This window comes from Sturnira hondurensis, unplaced genomic scaffold (genome assembly GCF_014824575.4).
Source record: "Sturnira hondurensis isolate 20B ecotype Veracruz unplaced genomic scaffold, ASM1482457v3 Scaffold0022910, whole genome shotgun sequence".
In the NCBI taxonomy this organism is placed as follows: Eukaryota; Metazoa; Chordata; class Mammalia; order Chiroptera; family Phyllostomidae; genus Sturnira; species Sturnira hondurensis.
This window is the reverse complement of record NW_028095541.1, coordinates 593,103-618,137: the sequence shown is the minus strand read 5'-3', so window position 1 is coordinate 618,137 and position 25,035 is coordinate 593,103. Positions and strand designations below refer to the sequence as shown.

The 25,035-nt window shown below is 40.8% G+C and overlaps 1 protein-coding gene across 2 annotated transcripts in view; it reads right to left on the bottom strand.

The window, feature by feature from the left end:
* Positions 1 to 25,035, bottom strand: part of DCDC2 (doublecortin domain containing 2) — a 166,384-nt gene that overhangs the window by 4,784 nt on the left and 136,565 nt on the right. For both annotated transcript variants that reach the window (XM_037037198.1, XM_037037199.1), the window contains exons 9-10: positions 21,518 to 21,618; positions 2,875 to 3,180 (exon numbers count right to left, since the gene is read on the bottom strand). In XM_037037198.1, the coding sequence (XP_036893093.1) occupies positions 2,875 to 3,180; positions 21,518 to 21,618 (407 nt within the window). The remainder of the gene's footprint in view (positions 1 to 2,874; positions 3,181 to 21,517; positions 21,619 to 25,035) is intronic.

Below are 25,035 nucleotides of genomic sequence, written 5' to 3'. Positions count from 1 at the left end.
TAGTGCTTTAGTTGCAAAGGTAATAAAACTTACAAGAAAAAAATTGCTCAGTATTCCATTTAACCATATAAATACTCAGTTAAGAACCGAAATTGGGTAGCTGTGTTTTTAAGTGAATCATCACCCAGCAGACACACCCGTGTCCACACCACTGCGCAGAAGCCCTTTGTGGAGCCAGAATCCACTCTGTGCTTTAAAGGCAGAGACTTATTTCTTGAGCACTTTTTGAGGGCTTTTTCTTTCTCTTGATGTTTTTCTTTATTTTTTGAGCTTTTCTTTTCAACAGCATGTTTATATTTTTCATTTTAGCATTTTCAGAGCAAAGAGAAAAATGTAGCAATTCTACCCCTGTGTCACATTAATCCAGTCCCATGCTAGCTATTCTTCTGTTAGTTCTCTACTAGGATTCTCCATTTCTTTGTGACTATGGCACCAAGCAGCACAAAGTATCAAGCAGATAAGAGTAGAACAGGATATGAAAACACAGAGGCAGCATTTCTCCAGCAGCAGCCTTTGTCCCTGCCACTTGGATGCCTCATATGTATTAATGACATGGTCTCACTGATTATTAATTTGTCTTTCCCCACTAGACTGAAAACCAAGGGGGTGAGGTTAGAATTAGGTGCTCCTCAAGCTCTGCTCCGTGGAGTCCTGGAGGCCCCTCAGCCCCCACAGCACCAGCAGTGTGGGGAGGATGGGGTGAGCTCCAGGGCCCGTTCCCTGCACGCTGTGGTTTATGCTCTTAAACAGAAAGGTTGCTGGAACCATCTCTTCACATTGTTCTCTTTTGAAGTGTCTCAACCATCATGAACACAGTACAAGCTCAGTTAACGGCAGGTGGTTATTCTGTATTTGTCATGTGTTTCCTGCTGTTTTCCTATAATCATGTCACACTGTCCCGAAGAACTATTATATGGAATAAAATGTTACATGGCACACTAAATTTTTAGTCATTTTATAAGTAAAGAATTCTTTTGAAAAAGTTGATTATTAATGTATAATTAATAATTTATGTAAATCTGGTTTTCCATATAATCGGTATGCTTAAAGTGCACCTATACTAATATGAATAAAATGAAAACAAATACAGCACCATTATAAGAGAGATGAGGCCAATAAGGTTGAATCTCTTGTGGGTAACTGCTCTGTCTTAGGCAGTTGTATAGTCCTAAAAATCCCTAATTAGTCACACATTAGGCCCTTGTTCATTTGCTTCCCAAGATTTTAGATTTGCCCTCAATACATACCATTAACACCTGTACTTCAAATGATATAACCTTGATCTTGAATGCTACCCAATTCCTATGAAAGGCCTGTTTTTAAAAGTTAAATTTATGGAATGGAAGGGCATACAATCTATTTACTTCTATAAAAAACCATTTGGCATTGCTCCATTTGATTATAACATCAAATGAAGCTGAACCACTGGAAAAAGATGCATAATTGGATTTTAATGTCTGTCCCGCATAGAATTTATACTTTGATTTTATGCTGTAAACGTTCCCCAAAGGCCACCATGATAACAAAGAGCTTAGGACCCTGAAGATGCACTATATCGGTGTGCTTCCTACATGAACCCTCACACAAGAAATTTTGCTTCCCTTGAAAAACATTTTTTCTTTTGACTTCCCTGGGAAATTAATTGTTTCCTTATGGAGATAAAGGAAATCATGTAATTGACTGAATTCTTTTTTAATTTAGCTACACACAACTTCAGAATTACTTAAATTTTAATAACCATGTAGAACTGTACATGAGAAATTTCTTACAGAATTGGACTGTGATTACCTCATGCTCAGAAAAGATGAAACACATTGAGTGTTTTGATTTAGACGTTAAGAGTGTTTTAGTATAAACCATACAGTAGATTATAGATAACTTGGGACTGGTTACTCAAATGTGGCCACAAAAACATTTTGCATTTTACCATTACTAAATTTGGTCTCCCTAAGAAAGGTCAGATGAATCACTAAGCAACAATCAAGAAGACCCCATTCATCACACGGGGTTGTTGGGGATGAAGAGACCAAGACCCACATGAGGGAGGAGGGCCCTGAGCTGCTGGACAGACCAGAAGGAAGGGCACAAGCAGATAGTGAGAATGTTGTGGGGCACACTGGCCTCTTCTGAAAGACTCAACTTCAGTCTGTTCATCACTGGCATCTACCTTAACCCATCATGTCAAACCTTGTCAGTCCCACGGAGGAATGGCAGGACTTGAGAATATCCTGCTCTGGGGCTGTGGTAGGAAAACAGGCTGGGCGGGAGTCTCCAACATGTATTCCTTCCCCTTGGTGTGTAATGAATGGTACTGTATTTTACTAAGTACTTGGAATATTGTGCACTTAATTCAATTAATCCATTTAAAGTGGACTAAACAAACTAAAGTGTAATATTTCTAGAGAGTAAATAAGTCACCCATAACAGAGACAATGTTGTTTAAATCATGTCTGTGTCTCACTGGTTTTGACAGTCTTTGCTGGTTTATAACTTCCCTGGTCTTAACTCAATTGTACTTCTTACTTGTATGTCTTTCTTTTGTTGTATATGTTCTTAGGAGGCTCCATAATTTTTTTGTGGAATAAGGTAGGAAATGGACGGGATGGATGGATGGTTGGACAGATGGATGGATGAATGGATGGATGACAACAAGGATGGACATATAAACTGCCAGATTTGGATTATAACATCCAAATGTTATAATGTGGTGGAGAGTACTTCTTAACTTACTAAAATAATATAGTCAAGTAAATGGCACTGACCATCCCCTACTCCACAAGTGGTTCCAGTGCAAGTCCTAAGTGCCAGAATAACTCCTTAAGTGAGCACACACATTCATGCATGCACACAAGTGAGCAAAAGCAATAGAAATACCTCCTCTTGTCCACTGCCAGGTGCTCCTTGAGACTTTATTTCCTTCTCCACTGCCTCTTGAAGCTCACTGTTGACCTGGTCCAGTTCCTCACCATTTTCTTCATCGGTGCCTCCACTGACCCGCGCAGGTCCTCCCGGCTCATCCTGGTGCCCCGGCATCTCCTCGGCCTGCTCAGAGGCAGCTGTAGCCTCCTCACCTCTTTCCTCTTCAACTTCACCATTCATTCCTGAAAATTCTTCTTTCTTTTCTGCATCCTTGCTTTCTTTCTCTCCATCTTCTTCCTCATCTACTATTTCTGCTAGCCTCTGATGGATCAAAAGAAATAATGGGTTACAGTAAAAAGTGTAACAGACATTTTCTGCATATTATAATAATGTTTAGTTTACTTGACTGTAACATAATAACTATTATGTAAAACTTCCTCATATTTGCTTAATACTTTACTGTATATATTGTGTTAACCTTTACTGAGTGCCTAATGAATGCCAGTCTTCATACATGTATTCTCATTTAATCCTCCCAACATTCCTGTGAGGTTGGTATTTATTCCTATTTCACAGGTAAGAAAACGAAGGTACAAAGATATCAAATATCTAATTCAAGATCCCACTGTTTCTAAATGGAAGGGCCAGAATTAGAACTAAGCATGTGACTCCCAAACCAATGCTCTTAATCCCCATGGCAGAGAGAAATCTATGCTGCAAGGTCCTTCCTGATGGCCAGCGGAGTGTCTGGCCCAGAGGAGGAGGTAAGAGAAAGTTTTGGTGGAGAGAATATCCCCCCACTGGTGCCTAATGTGTATTTACATCTCTAAATACAAAGAGGGCAATGGTAACGGCACCAGGATGTGAATCCACTAGATTTTCTAGCACCAGATGTGGCCACTTTTCTACACGATGCTCAAGAAAGTTGACAGTATACCTCCAAATACCAAAATTGATTGTTATGCATATACGAGACTGGGAAACTATTAGTCCTTTCTATAAAAATAATAAATGCTCAAGTACTTTTAAAAGTATAATTAGGCATGTTTACTGTTATTTGGATGCATGTAAGCCTGCTTTAAAAGAGAGCAGGAGGCTGAGTTCCTGAGCCAAGGCTTTGGAGGGAGAAAGACTCAGGGTCAAGTCCCAGCCAGGCACTTACTGGCTTTACCTAACTCCTGTGAGTTTCAGATTCCCACTTATAAAGTGGAAATACAATAAAACTTCCATGGGGACCAAATGAAACAAGTTATATACAGTGCCTGGCACATCACAAATCCTTAAAAAAAAAGCACATTAAAATCCCTTCCCATTTGTTATAATATATTCTTTCCTGGAGCTATTATATTTTGTGATTGTCCAATAAAATAATAGTTTTTGGGGGGTAGGCTATGTAGAAAAAACATAGAATGTTAGGAATGCAGACCTGCCTCTTTCCAGTTGTCTGACATTGGATGGATTGCTTAATCCTCTGGCATCTGTGAAGTGAGGGTTTGAAACACAGTTAACCTTGACCTCCCCTCCAGCTCTGAAAGTCTGTTCTCTTCTCCCGGCCCAAATACTTGTTATGGAACTCTTAATGGTCTTAACAGTTCACATAATGAGTCAACATAAGCTTTCAGTTTTAGAAGTAAAGAAGTAGACTAAAAATTCAGGGTAAAATTCCACACAACATTATTTTGAAGAAGAAAAAGTTGAACCATGAATTCCTATGTTCTGTCAAAAATAAAGTCTCAAATTTGATTACATGATATCAAAGATGCACTTTTTAAAATAAAGGAAAAAATACTTGCTTTTAAGATATTACAAAAATATGGAGTTTGTCATCATGCAGATTAATAATAATAAATAGTACAGTGAGGCTGCATCTTTCAAATATTCATTCAGATGCTTCACGTCGAACAGTGTGGGTAGGGCCCTGACCATGCCTGAGCGTGTTGACCAGGGCAAGGCCCTTGGGAAGGCCAAATGCTGGGCAGAAGCTAAGGCGGAAGGGAAGCAGATCTGCCAGATGGCACAGAAGGACAAAAGGTTCATGAAATGTAACCCACAATGCTCGCTAAACATTTCTGGTGTTTATGCCTAAGACTTAAATGAATAAAGATGAGTAAAATCTCCCAGAATTGAAAAGAGTATATTCCTCAAATGGCAAATAGACATATGAAAAGACGCTCAATGTCACTAATCATATCAGATAAATGAAAATTAAAGTCACAATGATAGTGACCAATAGTCAGTCAGATAATCACTGACTATCACTGATAGTCAGTCACACCAGTCAGACTATCATCAATAAATCAACAAATAAATACTGGTGAAGATGTGGAGAAAGGGAAAGACTTTTTCCCTATTGGTGAGAAGGCAGATTGGCACAGCCACTGTGGAAAACAGTATAGAGATACCTCAAGAAATTAAAAATGGATCTGCCTTTTGACCCACCTATCCCACCTCTGGGAATATATCTGAAGGAACCCAGACCACTAATTCAAAAGAAGAGAAGCTCTCCTATGTTCACTGCAGCATTATTTACAGTCACCATGATACGGAAGCAGCCCAAGTGTCCATCAATATATGAATGGATAAAACAACTATGGGACATTTACACAATGGAATTCTACTTGGCCGTGAAAAAGAAGAACAATTTACCCTTTGCCAAACTATGGATGGACCTGGAGAACATTATGCTAAGTGAAATAAGCCAGTGGAAGAAAGACAAATACCATATGATTTCACTCATTTGTGGAATCTAATGAACAAACTGAACTAACAAGCAAAATAGAGACAGACTCATAAGAGAGAGCAAGATGACAATCATGGGGGGAGGTTATGGGCTAGAAGGATTAAGCAAAAAGCAAAAAGTACTCATGGACATGGACAACAGTGTGGTAATTGCAGGGAGGAGGGGGCTTTAAGGGAGATAAATAGTAATGGGAAAAATAGAATAAAAAATAAAAGAAAACAGTATATCCCCATCTCTACACCCATGTCCCACCCCTACTCTATAGGGACAAATGTGACCACGCCGTGAGGCAGACACACTTTAAGTGAGGAGCAGAGGAGTTTGGCAAAGAAAAGGGTGGGCACTGTCATTATAAAAACAGAATTGATTGAACGTTCTGGGTCAGACACCACTGATGAGCAAAGGCTTCTGGGGGGCCAGAAAGGAAACAGCACCAGGAAGTCAGAGACCTTATGCAAGTCACATAAGACATGAAGTCAGCAGGGGACTCCAGACGAGAGTAGGCTGGAATGAGGAGCCCAGTCAGAGAAGCACTGTGGGTGGCTCTCCACTAACATGTCAGAGGAGACAGGAAAAGACCCAGAGACAGCAAGGTCCCTTCCTGGTAGCTCTGAGGGATTTAGGGGACACTCACCAGAGGACCCTAGCAGACATTTGCGGGGCTCTCAGTCACCATGACTTGAGCAAACAGGCCTAGAGCACTGGTCTGTGCTAAGCTATGCCCCAGATGCTGGGCATTAGGAGACAAACACAACATTTGTGACAACAAAGAGCTCAAAGTAGTGCGGTAACAACTGTGTTATAACAGGGCACAAGGAGAGTGACCAGTAAGGGCAGTAAGGGCACGAGTCAGGAAAGGGGCATTCAAGGTGGGATGTGGCAGTCTGCTGCCAGCTCTCACATGTCTGGTCACTGAGACTTCCAAAACCTGGTATGAATGGTGTTTGTGGGTGAAGAAAATAGACAAGAAGTGTACTTGCCACCTGTCTGAGCCAAAGGTCATGCTCAGTGCTCATCATTTCATGCAACCTTCACAGCAAACCCACGAAGCATGCTTCTAATACCTACTTCACAAATAAGGAGCATGAGGGATTGCTCAATGCTTCCAGCATCACACACAGGTGAACGAGCAGGGCTAGGATCTGACCCTGATCAGTCCTAGCCCCAAAGTTCCAGCATTGTCCCTTAAACAAACCAAGGAAGATGACACTACGTTACCTCGTTGCCGTGTGAGCACGCTCAGGTGTACTTTCAGTGGTAGGAAATGTACTTTCAGTGGTACATCTGCAGTAGGCAGCACTGCTTTAGGGAGGAAACACTACTGAGTTTTTTAGGCAGAGTACCTGGAGCAGTACATTTCAAAAAAATTCAGAAATACTATAGCACTAATGGCCAATAAGATTTCTTTTTAAATTATCTCTGAGAATTGGATAAATGCAGATCACTCTCCTAAAATTGTTATAATCCTCACTGTGCTTACACTCCCCTATTCAGGGCAACTTTTAGTTTTGATTTAAAGACAGGTTATATTTTCTTAGTAAAATATTCAAAGAAAAAACCCTCAAAATTTGTTGTAATCATTTAAAAATCTGAATATGTTCCTTGACTCTCTGGGAATATATTACAAGGGCTTGATAAACTCTGGTAAGGTGACTGACTACCTCCTTTCTGAATGGGAAAAAGTCTGTTTTCCTTTCTTGACATCTGGGTTTATACCTATAAGTTGCAAAATGTGCTTTGGTTTTTAGTTTGTATTTCCTATCTTACCCCTTTCTTCACTCCCCATTCCCAAACATATTTACTTCTTTTCTCCTTTTAATGGAAAGGGCTGCTAAATGCCCTAATCTCTTTTGCAGGGGAAGGAAGCCCCACATTCAGGCTCTGTCCCCTTCACTCTCATTCCTGTGAGCAGCACAAACAAGCAGGGCCGCGTCTCCAGCCCATTACTTCTGTTAGACTCTCCGAGCACAGCTACTGCCGTAGTCATCAAACAAATCCACATCTAGTTAGCTCGCTTCAAGAAATGCAAGATCATGGTGCCGAAATACCAATTTGATCAATTTAAATAAGACAGTAACATTAGTTAAAAGGCTTATAGTCCTTTAAAATATACTGAGTATAAAACAAAATTTATTATTACAATGACACTGCAATTCAGGGCAAAAATGCTGCTATGACAGATCTTTAATGAATAAATGAGAAGCAATGTGCTTTTTGGTGTAATCTCCTTTGAAGTAGGCATTAAATTATTAAAGATGTTTTCAGTGTATACATCAATCAAATCATCCCCAGAAGGAACACTGGTTTTTACATCCAGGCACACACACATAGATAAAATCTATACCATCATGAGGGCCTGCAAAGAAGAACAAAGCCCTCTCCTACAAGAAGGTGGGTGTCCATGGTGGAAGGGAGCTATTCCTTAGGATAAAGAGAAATACAAGAGGCAAAGTGAGTGACTTGCACACTCCCTCAACCCCCTTCCTTCTTTTCTCACTATAGAAAAACCACTGAAGAGGAACCCGGACCCGTCCCACAACCCAAAACTGACACAGGCCCTGGCACTGGGGCTCTCACAAAGGAGGACTCACTCAGGTGAATGGGACTCTTTGACGGCCACCAGCAAGACCATGCTTCTCACAGCTCACAGCTAGAAGAGCTCTGTTCTGAGAACCGGGCCATGAGCTAAAGAGCTGTATGCAAGGACAGACACAGAAAATCACACATTGTGTGGTTTAATTTCTATAAAGCATTCGGAATAGGTAAATCTATAAAGACAAAAGGCAGATTCATGTTTGCCAGGCTGGGGGAGAGGGGAGAGGAGAGAGGAAGAATGGAGAGTGACTGCTGAATGGGTGTGAGGCTTCCTTTTGGGTGATGCAGTGTCCTGGCACTAGATAGAGGTAACAGCTGCACAACACAGTGAGTGCATTGAAGGTCACCTAATCATATATTTTAAAATGATTAATGGTTCATTTTATGTTATGAGAATGTTACTTCAATTTTTTGAAGCTATATATACAAACCTTTGACCATCAGGTACTTATCTATCTGGCCACCTCTCTGTGTCTACTAGGGCACCCAAAGAATGTGTCCCTTAACTTAGGGACCTGGCGTTATTTCCCTGCTTTACTCCACAATCCAAATCTCGACAGCCACCTTACTTGCCTCCAGTATAAAAAGCTTCCCTTCCCAAAATGTGTGATTTTTGGTAGTAGGTCAATGGTCGTGTTGAATAAATAAGGATGCTGAATGAATAAACTCACAAAGAAATTTGAGAAATCAGCTTACTTGGAATTGAAATATAGAAAAGTGCTAGAAAAATACTTATTAGATAGCTACATTCTCTTTTAATAATGGGTTTCCACTCCCCTTCCTACTCCCCCCCCAATTTTTTTTTTTACTTCAAAATTCCCAAGTAGTTCTCATCCTCTTCCCATTTGGCTGAACCTGCCTGAGGGCCTGGTGAAGTGGTGACAGTCACAGCTGGAGCGACACCAGTGTCCGCTCTTCGAGCAAGGGCTGTCACATGCACAGCAGTCCATGTTCCACCCCCGCCTCTAGGAGCCTCACATATATCCTCATGTTAACACTTTATATAGAGAAAGGAAAGGGTAAGAGTGAGAAATTATGAATTCAGTTTGAGGGAACGAGGAAGGAGGAAAAGAAACAGCATCCAATTGCCCTGACCACCCTTCTGCAGTCGGGGGAAGCGGGGCTCCCACACGAGACTTTGCCTCCCCGCCCTGCAGCGGCCAGTTCTCGCGTGGTCCCAAGAGACAGTGTTCACACCCACAGAAAATCACTGGGCAGGGGGTTTTCCTGGACAAGATTATGTCTCCTGACGTTTTCTGCAATGGGGACATCAACTGGCAGCACAAACTGTATACTGCGCAGGATGAGGGACCTGTGGTCTGGTGGTTACCCTACAGCTCCAGGTCAGAGAATTCACCTCACCTGGTCTCAGAGTCCCCTTTGGAATCTGAGGATAATAGTAATGACCTCACAGGGCTGTGGTAAGGCTCAAATGAGACCATGCACATAGAAGACAACCATAAACTAAACTAGCTATATATTCTCCTAAACATATTTATTATTGTCGTCACTTCCTTCTTCTTGCTATTGAATAGAAAGAGCTGAGATGTTGTCTGATAAAACATTATAATACAGGATTGGCACTAATGAAATTATAAACCAGTGGGCCACTTAAAGTACTACCCCTTCTATATTTCATGAAAACAGACAAACAATGGTATCAAGACACTTAACAACCATCTTGCCCTTACTAGTTAACACAGTTAAAATACATGCTGATGTTCAACTTCTGGTCCATTAGACTGTTAGGTGTGATTCACATAAACTAATAATCACAAATAATCATCACTGGTCTTATGTTTATTCTTGGCTTCTGAGTTCCCTAGCGTGTATTTTCACAACAAATTTAACACCCAATAGTTTTTTCTCTCTGAACTGCTATCTATTCTTAAAAGGAAGACAAATGTGTGAGGAGACACCAAACAAGGTTGATTTACATAAATTAGTATATGTATGGACTTAAGTAACACACCGCTGTCTTCAGTTGAAATGACAGGTTGGCAGTAGCCAGTCGGGGGTATAATAATGACAGACATTTAGGCAGCACATTATGCTTCTGAAAGCACTTCTGTATCTATTTTCTCTTTATAACTTGCCAAACGGTAGGGCAGGCAGGGTAGTGGGAGTTTGAGCGTGAAGAAAATTAAGCAACTTGCCAAGGGGTATATGACCAGTGGGTGACAGCATCTTTCATTTATGTCATAAAAAATAAAATAAACAAAAGTTTCACTAGAAAGACAGTGGTCCTGGTAGTTTATAATCTGGGCATCATGGAAACCAGTCACCTAAAAAGCACCCTGCCCTGCCCACAACACGTGACTAATAGACTGACGAGGCAGAGGGTCTGGCCCGCTGAGCGGGGTTCCAAGTCTCCGCCTCTCCCTTGGGTACTAGTTGCTGCCCGTCTTCCTTACAGACATAAAAAACTGACTCTGTTTCCTGACTATGATGTTCTGACTTATTAGGCAGCATCAAATCAGAGACAAACCCCATTTTCTCACTGCTTAGGCCTGAATTGTGTCCCCTCAAAATTTATACATTGAAGTCCTAACTCCCAGTAAGTAGCTCAGAATGTGACTTTACAGAGGTAATTAAGTTAAAAACAAAGTCGTTAGAGTAGGCCCTAATCTACGACGACTGATATTCTGATAAGAAAGAGATTAGAACACATCCTGTACAGAGGAAAGGCAATGTGAAGATGTAGAAGAAGACCCCATCTAGAAGCCAGGGAGAGAGATTTTAAAGGAAACCTACATTGATGACATCTTCATCTCAGATTTCTAGCTGCCAGAACCGTGAGAAAATAAGTTTCTACTGTTTGAGCCACGCAGTCTGTGATATTTTGTCCTGGCACGCCTTCAAACCCTCACCACTCTCTTCTGTCTCCCCATGCACATTCACGTTTATATGCATATTCTTTCCCCCCTCTCCCTCTGTCTTCCCTCCCCCTATTTCCTTAAAAAGCCCTTTGGCACAGCCTAGGGAAGTCAGGTTCCTCACAGACGTGAGCGGGCTGTCTGAATGTGGCAGAGATATGCGGGAAGGCCAAGCCCAGCCCTCCTTTCCCTGACAGCAGTACTGCAGGGAGAGGCAGGGCGGGTGCGTGTCCTCTGTGGAAGAAGCTGGAAAGTGTCCTGGCAGTTTCCTCTGCACCCAGAACGCGCTCCTCTGTTAGATGTACCTTCCCTTCTCCAGTAAGCCTTCCTGGCTCCCTCAGTCAACTGTGCCCTCACCACACCTGGCAGGTTTCTCTAGCACATTCTAATCACAGTGTGTGGTTCTTCCCTATTTAGGTGTGGTGAGAAAATGGTGCACATGGGTTGCTATCAAGTAGACATTTCAAACAATGTTTGGAATAAATGTGAATCAATGGGGAAATATCAGCCTTGGCTCTGTAGAAACTTCTAGAGACAGGGGCTCCTTCATATTCATCTTCAGGTCCATCACCGTATTTACCATGACATTGTGTTATTTGATGTCTTAAATTAAACTAAATGTGCCTCCAACAGATAAAAGCCAGCATAACATGTGCCCTCAGTAACATATAAATGATAATGACAGGCTCACATTTTTTCACACTGTCCAGGTAATACATGGTATTATGTTGTATGCACCTCATATGCATAATCATATTTAAACTAACCTCACAATTATTTGAGGTAAATACTGTTATTATCCAAATTCACAGGTAAAGAAAAAGGCATAAACTTCTCCCAAATCCCACTGACTTGTCCAAATTTGACAGAGGAATGGAAACTCCCTTTCGACCCCTGGAGTATCTAACAACTCTTTTCCTGAGATAATGTATAGAGCAATACCCCAACTCAATATGACGCTAAATAGTTCCTTTAAGCTGGTGTCCTCTCAGCCAGTGCTTCTCCATCACCTGGGATCTTGTTAAATGAGGACTCTGAGTCAGCAATTCCAAGCCTCTGCTTTTCTAACAGATCCCCAGATGACCCTTTACACGTAAAACCACACGTAAAATAAGATGATCGTAAAAATGCCACTTAAAAAAAGCATCTTGCTTTAAATTTCTAATTGCAGTAATGCCTTAAAATAAGCCCTCTTTAAATGAAGATTGCACTTTTATCTAAAAATATAAATTTAATTGAAAGCTGGAAGAAAATAGGATTGATTGTAGACAGAACAATGTTTGGCCATAAAGACAGGACTATTAGATTTATTCTAAGTCTACCATGTCACTGTTCACTAAGACTCATGTTATAAAACATAAACATATCATTGCAGAGACAATAAATTAAGAAGATATTTTTATAACATGCTTAAAGTCTCCTGCCCTGACTGTCAAATTTTGGCTAGTTTGTGACTACAATTTAAAGAGAACCAATTTTCAGGCAGAAATCATTTGTCCAAAGAGTACCTCCATCCTCTGGCATTTCAGGAGTGGCTCATGCCTATGAGTAACTGCAGAATACTACGTTCTACAGGAAGCACAATTCTCGTGTTTCACTGGAGTCAAGAACGTGTACCCATTACATTCCGTCCTGTGGACTTACTAAATGGAAGTGCACAATAGCAAAATGGTGGGTGCAGAAGTCACCTACATGATTCCAGCCTCGGGGCCCCTCTAACACCAAGAACACCAGAGCACAACCAAATCAACAGACATGTTACACATATTACAGGTACAATTACAGCTACTCTGTATCCTTAAAGAGAGGTTTTCATAAGGCCTCTATGAAGTCTTTTCCTTTTCTGAGACTTTTATCTTATTTATCACAAGCAATCGCTATTAATATGTATTAGAAACGTGACAGCAGATTTTCTCTTTAACACCAGCCCTGGCATTCCAGATGTCTTTGCCTGAGTTTGCCTACTTGTGTATCTTACTATGTATTTTGTGACGAACCCTCTGAGAAAACAGCTGATGTCTATGGCAGGACAGAAAAGGTCTGGTAGCTATTATCACTGGCTCCATCCTTGCAGGGATGGCTCAGGGGAAACCATAGTATCAGTTTTTCTAGAGAATATGTGTGTAGTTACTGAGATTAACTCAGGATTCCTGACTGATATGAGAAAAGAAGATGGAATAGGGAAATAAGCCACAAAATATCAAAAGCATCAGTTATTTGAAGGTATTTTCACATACAGATGGAGCTGCTCAAATGATTTACACTTTCAGCTCACACCCCTGACAGTAACAGCAGCCCCAAAAATTAGAAATGGAAAAGGCATATAAACACAGACTACAGCCAATGTCCTACCCATGTTAAAGTACACATTGATGGTTCTTGTATTTATATCACAATTCCCCGAGTAATGTATATTTAAGATTTTTATAAATGTACCATAAATGTGTAATATTTATGACCTTTGCTATCTGAGATAACAGCTCAAGTTTGAACTTTCCAGTCAAGACATCCTGCTTAACCACCCTCCCCCTCCAGTCCCACCTTTCAAGTCTTCCTCCCTGAGCCTGGAGACTGGAGCTTAGAACCGCCCCCCAAATGACAAGACTACTTTAGCTGTCCACTGCTCTGTGGGACATACGCTATACTCGAAATCTGGTAAGTGAGCACACTATAGGGTTTGGATGGAAAGTGTCGAGGTGGATTTTATGACACAATTGTTGAAAGTACAGAAGTTACTGCACTAGTTTGTATTTCTGTCCCCATGGAAACTAAAATCATCTCCTACCCAATTGCAATGAGATGTTTTGAGATACAGTTTCAATTTTTCATTATTGCCAAGTACTGCTTCCTGCTTTCAGCTTACAGAGACTTACTTTCACAGAGGGGAAGAGAGGTTTATGTATAGTTCGAAGTGTGATAACCTACAGAAAGTGAGGCTGTGACTCTGTAAAGGCACAAGTAATGTGACACTCGGCCCAGCTGCGCACTGAGAGCTGGGTCACCCAGGCCCTTCCAAGCTCCACAAGTTCCTGCAACACCCATATGAGAAGATACAATACACTGGAAACTTAGATTAGATAGCAAGGGAATATTTAGTCATTAGAGAAAAATCCCTATTAAGTTTTCTTCTCACTTTAGAAGTAAACACTGATTTTCTTTCACTTACATCAAAATTCCCTGAAGGCTACAGTTTAATATTGAGTGTAATTTCTACCAATTAATCACACACCTACAATCATGATGTCATACAAAGCCTGATGATGTACATAGACATTAAGAAGCCAGAGCGTCCTCACCTCACTCTTCCCGCTGTGTGTGATGCTTACAGCACCAAACATGAATACGATTCACTGCAAGGCTGTGACTAGAAAATAAAGAGTAGTGGCAGTATCCTTCTGCATACTCCTTGCAGTTCAGGGAAGGCAGTAAAGGCCAAGTGGCCCTCTACACAGACAGGATATGGTGCAGTGTGGGGGACAGTAAGTCCCCAACTCCCCACTTCCCTCCTTGGGGTGATCAGAAAGAGTACCAGACTGGAAGCCAGAGCCCTGCACACCTATGCGGACTCCCTCGTCAACAGCTGTCTCTGTGGGAACATGGCCTTCCTCACTAGGGAGCTTTGTTTCTTCAGTGGTGAAGCAAGGAGTTTGAACCAGCTTCCCTTTTGGTTCTAAATATCCTATAATTCTTATTTTAATAAATATATTTCATTGAAGCAGAGTCAGGAAGTGGACTCCTTTGTCTTTCTGTATATTCCAATACATATGAGAAAGTAATACAAGTAAGCTCTCCATTTAGCTTGCCTTTCATGAGAGAAGCTGTAAGTGACCACTGGTTCTCCATAAGTAGCAGGTAAAGCAAGTGATGAGACCAGGGCATGGAGAACAAAACTATGTCAACGGGCATATTTGGATTTCAATCCTCCTGTTTCTGGTTACAGAGCCTCTAGGCTGAAGATTTTTAAAAAGAGCACCATGTGCTCTATGTATCGAGCAGTAATCACAAATTCAAATGCCCCCCAAGGCTGGGAAAATAACATAAGTGTGGTTTCAGGACCTGTGTTTGATAACAGGGAGTACTGTGGTCCACAGTGAACTGAGGAGTACACCGCCTGCCTAAGAGATTCAGGAATCGTAAGCCCTGTGCAAGCCAAAGAAGACTCTCTCACGGGAGATATGGTCACAGGCTGCCCATTTGCCATCCCCTGTGTAGGTTCTAGGAAGATGAATTAGTGTGAAAGCGATTTCTGGTTAAACACAGAAGATTGAAAAAATGTGGGTTTTTTCTCACTCCTTTCTGATACCCCTCTAAATACTGACACTGAAATTGGGGGTCTACCAACCAAATGGCAAAAACCAATCACCCGCCATGAGACTCCCCCAACCTGATGAGCTCTGCCTATGAACACACTGTCCCTACTGTTTCACGCTAAAATCTAACCAGATACAGAGTTCAAATTCATTTCATGTAACATGACAAATAAGTTTCAATTTTTTAAAAATTAATTTTACTCTTTTTAAAAAAGATTTTATTTATTTATTTATCTTTAGAGGGGAAGGAGAGAGGGAGAGAAACATCAATGTATGGTTGCCTTTTGTGCGTCCCCTGCTGGGAAATGGCCTGCAGGGAACTGGCCTGCAACCCAGGTATGTGCCCTGACTGGGAATCGAACCATGATAGTGTGGTTTGCAGGCCTGCGCTCAATCCACTGAGCTACACCAACCAGGGCTAAGTTTCAATTTTTTTAAACTAACCAGACAGGCATGGAAATCCTCTGACGTGGAGTTAGACGTCAAAACATAGAAAGAAAAAAGAAACTCAGAAGAAACAAAAATAACATACAAAAAAGAAAGTTTAAAATAATAGATCAATCTTTATAAAGATAAGGCATGATATCACATCCAAAAAACAAGAATAGGATTCTATAAAAATGAATATTCAGAGAATATAAAAGAGCTCTTAGAAATTAAAAATATAATGACTGGAAAAATCAACATATGGAGGATAAACGCTGAGGTTTTTGAGTTAAAAAAAGTTGAGAAAATAGAAAAAAAATCCACAGAGATGAAAAGTAAGAGAAGCAAGTATGGGATGAGTCCAGAGGGCCTATATCCAAATACTTGTTGTTTCAGAAAGAGAGAAGTAAAGAGAAGAAAGTTATCAAACAAATAATTCTATTTTTTTCAAGAATAAAAAGTTCATTATACATCCAGTCCAATAAGTAAAAAAACCTGCAACAAGGCACAGGTTTGGAAATTTTCAGAACACCAAAGACCAGAGCCTAAACGCTTCCAGATTGTGAAAAGGCACTACTTTCTGAGGGCTCAGGAGACAGAACGGCACAAAACTTTCCCAACTGCCACCGTAGATGAGAAGGACAATTGAGCAACACTTTAAAATTTCTGAGAGAAGAGGTATCTAACCTACAATTTTATACCTCGTCATACTTATAGTTATGTTTGAATAGAAAAAAGAGACATTTTCAGACATGCAAAGTTCAAACAAATTGTGTCTTCCATGAAGGTGTAACCAACAAAGAGTAAGATACAGAATCCGAGAAATAGAGGGTCCATCCACTGGGGAAACAAAGGAAACTTCTGAAATAATGGTGAAGAAAAATAGCAGGATAGTGCTAAAAAGCAGATCTACAGAACAATTAACCAGCTTGAGGCAGGCGATTGAAGGGCTTAAAAGAAGAAACAGATTTCAGTATTACTACATATGCCTGCGTGTACCAAGAGGAGACCTACAGTTCTGGCAGTTTAGAAATGGCACGGTAATAACTACACACACACACACACACACACACACACCCCTAAGCAAATAATTAAAAAAATACTACACTAGGGAGGAGGAATAAAGGGTTATGCAAGAAAGGAAATGCACCCAGAGTATACCATACTATACTATTCTATGCTCAGCAAAGAATCATACTGTCCTTACACAGAAAAATAATGCACAGCTTAAATACTGACTTAGCCAAAAATTATTATGCAATTATAATGCAAAGAAAGAAGGGGAAAGCATGTGTATGAGGTTATTTTGTTCATGTGGCCTTATTTGGGGAGGAAGGATGGAAAAGAGTTGGTAGGAGATCTAAATAATCATCTTCCATATCCATTAAATCTAGTAAATAATATCTAAATTTGAAGAATAAAATCAGGAAATGTATCTTGTCAAATCTGAGATGTCACCAATTGAAAGGATCTTTATTGTTCAAATAGGTTACCTCCGTGGGGAAGGCACCCAGGTGGGGAGAAGTGGAACAGGAGGGCACCATTGCTGTTATCATCTTTGTTGAACTGGTTGACTTTTAAAAATATGATGTGTGTAATTTGGGTTAAGAAGTTTTAAATAAATAAGAAAACAACATCTATCACAACCTACGATTAAGAAAGAACAAAGCGGTCACTGCTCTGCTGCAGTGCCCACGACACTGACGTCAGTGCTGTCTGAGGAAACCAGCACGGAAACGGGCGGCTCTTCTCACTAGTGTCCTGCTCAAAATCCACTGCAAACGGTGGCGAATGCTGTAAAACCACCCAACACCGCCGTCAAATTACTGTCCCCATTGCGTGATCTCTTCAGTCAAATGGCACAAAGTCTAAGACGTAACTGCTTATTTGCCTATTTTATAGATCTTTGCCAATGTTTCTGAAATGGTAAATTCCCCTTCCTAATCTTCACTTATTAGGGGCAGTCTACATGAATATTATGGAACAGGCTCATTGCTTGCTTCCTTAACTTGGAAAAGCATCATTTTATAAATAGGGCATGATGTCACACGAGTTGTCAGTGCCAGGGTAGAGCCGCAGGTATTGCTGAGTCAGGCACTGCCTTTGGACAACCAGATTGATTTGGGATGTGTGTGGTTCTCTAATCATAGCACCAAATTCTTATTAGACCTAAAGTCTTCCCTAAGAAAAGATATTTGTTTTGACCTTTCTGAATATGTCCAAGAATATGCCATTCTTCAGTTTTCCATGAGTTTTTAAAGTGCCATTATCTTGTCCCCCCAAAATAAGAATCTCGACCTTGGGACAGAGTTCTGACTCTTTCTTGGCTGGGATGTATCTACAATGCCCGATTACACACACTCACACACATGCCAGCTGACACCCGCGGAGGCTGGTGAGGACTGAAAAGTCTGAAATTTTACCACACTTGCCAGCTACCACACTGGCCTGCCATGGTGGCGTGGGTGCTGGCAGAAGGCAGGGGACTTGCGGGTCCGAGACAGGACCGCCCTGCTCTCAGCAACGTCGGTGGTGAGAGCATCGCTGCTTGAACTGGAGCCCCGAGGCCCCACTCCCCAGGGCAGCGTGAAGGAGGCTGGATGATCTGACAGTGGTGTCTGCATTTCGGGGGACCCCGTGCTCAGAGAGCCCAAATCTTTTGTTCTCAAATATTTTCTTGTGGTAAAATATACGCAGCATTAAATTTGCCATTTTAACTAGTCTTGAGTATACTAGTTACTCAACAGCACCCACTTTTCCATAGTGGATAGTGAACCTGCCTGACTTCTGTGCCATATGGAGACACTACCTTTATTATAGCAGACAATAAACAAACCTCATGTTTTCTTTCCAGCAAGAATTCTCAATCTCAGCACTACTGGCGGTTTAGACTGGATAATTTTGTGGCTGTCACGTCCCGGGATGTTTTGGCAGCTTCCCTGGCTGCTTGCCTACTAGATTTCCTCAGCTGTAACAATCAGAAATGGCCCCAGAAATTGCCTGAATTTCCTCTGGCTGAGAATGATTACTCCAGAGAAAGTCACTATCTCTGTCTTTCAAGCCTATTCGCTATATTTAAAAAGACAGTCCAGAAAAAAGGTAATTAGTACCTCTGCTCACAAGGTATAGAGAAACACAAGACCTCTATAGAGAACTGCGTCCCAACAGAGGTCGTGATATTTACTTCTAAAAGTTAATCTGCTTTTCAGGCACAGCTAAATTACTTGGCCAATTTGCACAGGACATTTACACACACACACATACACACACACAAACCCCCCCCACACACACACACTTCTTCATTGAAGTTACAACATGAACCATTCAGAGGTGTCAAACTCATTTTCATGCGGATGGAGGCGGTGGGGTGGGGGGGACACATTAGCCTTGCCATTTCCTTCAAAGGGTGGAATGTAATTTTAGGATAGTGTAAATGTAACTATTCCTTAACTAGGGGCAAGAAGCTCAGCACTGTTGACAGGTAGAAACAAGGTGCCAGATAGATAAAACAAGGTGGAGGGCCAGATTTGGCCTGCGGGCCTTGTGTTTGTCACTGGTAACAGGAAACCAACTCAAAGAACTCAACTAGGAATAGCCCAAAAGGAAGTGTAAGCATCATTTGTATCTGAGCCAAGTTGTGTAAGATAACTACATTTCCTTTCTTACACAAAATTTCTGATCTCTGGGTGAATAATTGTTTTTTCACTTCCATTTGTTTTTCGCATTTAATACTCTTCCTTCATGTCACTCACGTGCTTTGAAGTTAAACAGACCTGCATTCAAATCCCAGCCCCTTTATTTGACAGTACAGTCTTGGACAACAAATTCCACCTATATACACTCACTTTCTTCCTCTAAATAAAACAGAAATAACAATAAAACCTATTTCACAGGGTTGTCACCACAATTACATGAGATAAAGGTGCCTACCACAGTGCCTGGCACTCAGCAGGTCCTTAATGAACAGCAGCTATTGTCCCATGAGGACCACCACTGAGATCACATCCTCACTGTTGCTGTTAATATAATGGGCCCTAATTTCTCCACACCCTCACATAGTTTTTCACAATATTTATAACAGAGCTGCTTAGGACACAGAGCTAATGGTCACCATATCATACAGAGAACAACTCTAAGCCCTGACAAGATGTGCAGCTCGTGCCAACCACATGACCTAGACAATCCCAACTCTATCACTCATGGAGCCAAAGAAGAAAATAATTCTGGTCTTTTATTACCTGATTTTATGGCCTTCAAAATGACATCAATTAGTTGATATTGCTCAGCTTTTACCAATCTGTCTACTCAGTCTCTCTGGCACACTTGTATTATAATAAGTTAGCAGTCTCCCGTCAAATAAGAAATCCTGTTCCGAGGACACTTGTCCAAGGCTGCTTAGCTATTGTCAGTGATCAATGCCCCCTGAAGTCACCCTACTTTGTGATCATCAAATTTACCAGGAGAGAAATACCTATCACAGATTTCATAACTCATTAAGTGATTAACAAAGAGATCTCTCTTCTGGTAATAATGCTATGATTTTTTTCTTGGTACTTGGCTTTTTGTCTTTGGAATATAAATTGGCCTTGGTTTCAGCAGCTATCAGCTTGGTATATACATCTCTTCTTTGTCTTACAATATTTAATTACAGTTTCACAGGAGACTTAAAGTTCCATTTAACCTCAGGAAAAATATCTATAACTGGAGTTTATAAAGAATTATTAGTTATAGCTAATCCTGGATAATACATTAGATTTTTGAACTCTGTGACTGTTGACACACCAGGCTTTCCGTTGGGACAGCAATGGTTACAGAAAATGCCTGTGGAATAATCAAGCGGCAACTGCACTGACACCTGTTAAGACAAACACAGTTGAGAAGGTCACCTATGGAATTAGCTGGATTGTGAAATTTGCTGTTTTAAAGAAATCATCACATAGTAGGTAGAGAACAAGTAGCAATTCCTAGTGACTTCTCATTCCCTTGAGCCTGGGATTCTGATTTTCCCTCGTCACCTAAACTCCCATCCTCCACTCAGCACTGTAAGAAGCTTAGCTAAATTGTATGAAAATGTCCAACTGATTTCTGGCATCATTTAGCCAAAATTAATATTACTCAGTCCCATAAGCACACGTTTAAACACGGGCACATGTACACACATGCACACACACACCATGCAGTGTCCCGCTGGCCTAGGAAATAAAATCAATACACATGCAGCAAACATTTGAGCTGCATTTATATAAGCAATTACTTTATGACAGAATTCCAACTGCCACAACTTCAAGGAGGCTAAAGGAGAAAATACCACAATATTTTAAAAGCTAAACTAAACAACAAAACCCTGCTTCTCTAATGAAGGACTTTTTTTGTAGATAAAGCCCCAAGCCAATATTATTTTTTCTGTATCAAGCTTTCTCCCTCTTTATATCTCATACCTAACTCCAATCCACTAAATTCTTCAATGTTCTTTATTAAATATATATCATTGTTCATAATAATAATTTAAAAATACTCCATGAAAATGGTTATTCCTTGTGGGAATACTAGGAAGAACTGAAGGTGTTTTTGTGTTTTTAAGGTTTTCAGGCACACTACACCTGAGAGGTTTAACCAACATGTGCACAGAAACAGCATGGAACAGATAACACAAAACTTGAAATACAGATGGTGGTAATTGGTATACATGTTTTTAAAGGCATGGTGATTACCTGATCCACGGGAATCTCAACTTGAGTATCTTCATCTTCCTGGACTTCTGCTGCCCCCTGTGTTTCAGTCCTCTCTGCTCCAGCTTTGAAAATGCCTTCATCTGTTATTTGAGACAAATACACAGCAAAAATTGAAATCCAATTGTGACATCATGTGGCTGAATGTAGAAATTACAATCAAATACCTGAGGAAGACTTTTTAGTAGGCACGTTGGTGCCCTTTGTCGGGGTCGGGGTTTTGTAGCCCTTTCCCCACGAGTCTGCCATGCGTCCGTCAGGAAAACGTCTAGTGGCTAATGCAAGGCCGGCCCCACAGGGACAGGATCTGTCCCACACCCTCCTGCACACGGGCTCTGATTTAAGGACACCACACTGCAAAGGTATTTGGATGGGAAGGACTTCACACTTATCATCTCTGTTCTTCCCTCTTATCCCTAAAACAGTGATGATGCTTAGTGCTTAAAATACCACTTTCATAAGTTTTTCCTTCCCAAGAGAATTCTATACCCTGAATATAATGTATTGGAATGATTCTCTCCATTCAGAGTAATATAAAAATATTTTTACTGCAACAGAAACACAGAGATGTTTCTCCACGTCACACACAAGTTGATCTTCTATTTTGAAGATTTCCATAGGATCTTCACAATCTATGTCTTAAAATCCCTAACTATAAATGTAACCTGAATCTCTAAGCTCCTTTGACTTGTTTTCCTACAGAAGCAGCAATAGATTTTCCATATTTGAAGTAGTTTTAATGTCTTACCCCTCACCCTTCTCTTCTTCAGACCAAGGAATCACACACTCACACAACCCTTCGTCATTTTGTCTGTCAACTCATTTCAAGACAGGTTTCGTGCACCAGCCACTGGCACAGAAGTTTTCTCCGTCCAATTTTTAAGGATCTCCAGGGATGGAGAGTTCGCCTTGTTCTCGGGACTTTATTATACTACTCGTTTCCCCTGTAATCTACAAAATTTGTTTTTATCTTTTTCTTAAAACCTCCTCTATTTCTCTAAAGAAAGCTTATTCCCAGAGCACAATGAACCCATTTCACATAGTAACACTTTGTGTTGTTAAAGAATGAGATCATTCCTAACTAAGTGTAAAATACATTTTTACCTTTGCTGAGGACCAATTATACAGAAGGCACAATGTGACACTCCAAGACAGGAAATGAGATGGGGAGTGCTCCCCAAAGTCTCCCACAGGCCCCTGAATGCAGGGAAGGGCCGCAGCCCGGCCCTGTGGAGGCTGGGAAGGGTCCGGTGGGTGAGGAGAAGAGGGAACAGGTGGGGAGGAGGGAGACAAAGCCAAACTCCTTTTGGTTTCTCACCAGAAAATTTCATTTTTAATTACTTTTTTTGTAACTTGATTGGATGCCTCCTCTACCCTCCTTTTTTTAAAACTAGGGATAGCAGAGCGACCCTCGCAGTTGACGATGCACGTCACGTTAATCCACATGGATGAATTCATGTTGAAGATCATCTACAGCATTCATTTAATCCCACACTCAATTTTCCTCTCTTCCAACAAAATATTTTCACTCTCTCTTTCCATCCATCAGGTCTTGTATACTTAAGCAAAGCAAAGCAAAGCAATTTTCCATTCACTAGGATTGTCTCAGTTAAACCATCTTACACGTGCATGTAAATTGCAAATAAACACATATAACAGGATGCACTACAAAACCATTACTTCAGCAGTGACAGCTACTCTGGATTATCTCTACAGCTAACCATCCCCCCAAGGATGTGGCCCAGGCAGCATGTCTAAGGATTACATTCTGACTCTGTGGTATCTTACACCTGAGGGCATGGGTTCAGAACAAAGCAGCAGCCAAGGGCTCAGTGATGCCCGAAGAAGTGATATAGAAAATAAAGCAGAGAATGGGGTGTTCTCACAAGTGCAGGCCCGGAGTCAACACAGGCCTTTGCTTGGGCTCTCAGCAGAACACTGTGGGAGGGACACTCCAAGGTGTGAGTCAAATAAAAATCACTCTGTCCTAAAGGAGGAGAGTGAAAGGGGCGAATCCAAGCCTATAAAATTGGAGTCAAAGGGACAGGGTAAGCTGATACATGGCCCTCCACCAAATCCTGGAACTTGGAATTCAAGGAAATAATAATAGAAACAATAAAAAATAAATTCTGTTTTATTCACATGTGGAGTTCATTAACTCTGAGAATGTGCAGAGACAGAATAAACTAATTTCAGAAAGGGTTACACAATTTATTAACTGTTACCTCCAGAGTGGGTTAAAAAGGAAAATTAAGTATGTCTGACATTCATTTCTACCTTCTGAATTGCTTTAGAAGATAACAATCTCACCCATCCACAAAACGTTCCTAGAAGTTAACCTTTAGAGACAGACGCTGGATTCAGTAGATTATAGCTCTGAGGTACGTGCAGGACTTTGTTGGATGACATTTTTGCATCCAAGTGTTGTTGTTTCTTTCAAAGACACTACAAAGAGAAACCTACCAATACAAAAAATATATATTCTTAAATACCCATGTTCAATGAGATGAATAACTGTATCCAAGCAGTGCTATGAGTGGCTTGCAGATGGGTGTTAGAATAAACATTCACCAGAAAAGAAGAAGAATATCGATAATCACAAATACAATGGAATTGAAAGGGCACTGGAATGGAAAATGGCAACCACTGGGATATAAACAGAAAAGACACAATCAGCAAAGCTTAACGCTGTGCATAGTGGCACAGACAAAGAACACAAAGGTAAAAGGGTTTGGCTGAGGAGCGGGGAGGTTTTATTCATCGGTGAACGGAGATGTGCGAGCCATCTTCCTCCGCAGCACAGAGATAGAAACGAGGTCAGAAAGAAATTCATGGGAATAAAGGGTGAAGAGAAAAGGAAGAACAGCTAAAAAGTTACTCTGTGGTAGAAGAAAGCCTATTAGGATTTCATGTTTTAACTGTACATACCACATAAATGTAAAAAGAGCTATATGAATGACTAGGGAAAATACTTTAAATAGCACTGACTATAACTTGCTTATATAATACATATGCATTTTACAAAACTTGGAAGATGAAGAAAATAAACATTCTTCTAATCTCATGAACCAGAGATATCAATATTGTGACAACCAACATTCTCTCTCCCCTTCTCCCCACCCCAAACATACACATACACATTCCTAAAACTGGAATCATACTGGAGTATGATTCATACTGGAATCATACTGGAATCATATATAATTCCTGGAGTTTTTTTACCTTAAAATCACATCAGGAACATTTCCCATGTTAATACATATTATTTTAACACATACTAAATTGCTGCATGTGGCGGTACCATACTGTAATTAGTGCACAATTCTGAATAATAAAAAAACAGAGGACTTGTTGTTTTTTAATCCTCACTGGAGGGCATTTTCATTTGCTTTTTCAGAGAGAGAGATAGAGGAAGGGTGAGAGGAAGGGTGAGAGGAAGGGAGAGAGAGAGAAAGGTTGATGCAAGAGAAGCATTGATTGGTCGCCTTCGAACGCACACA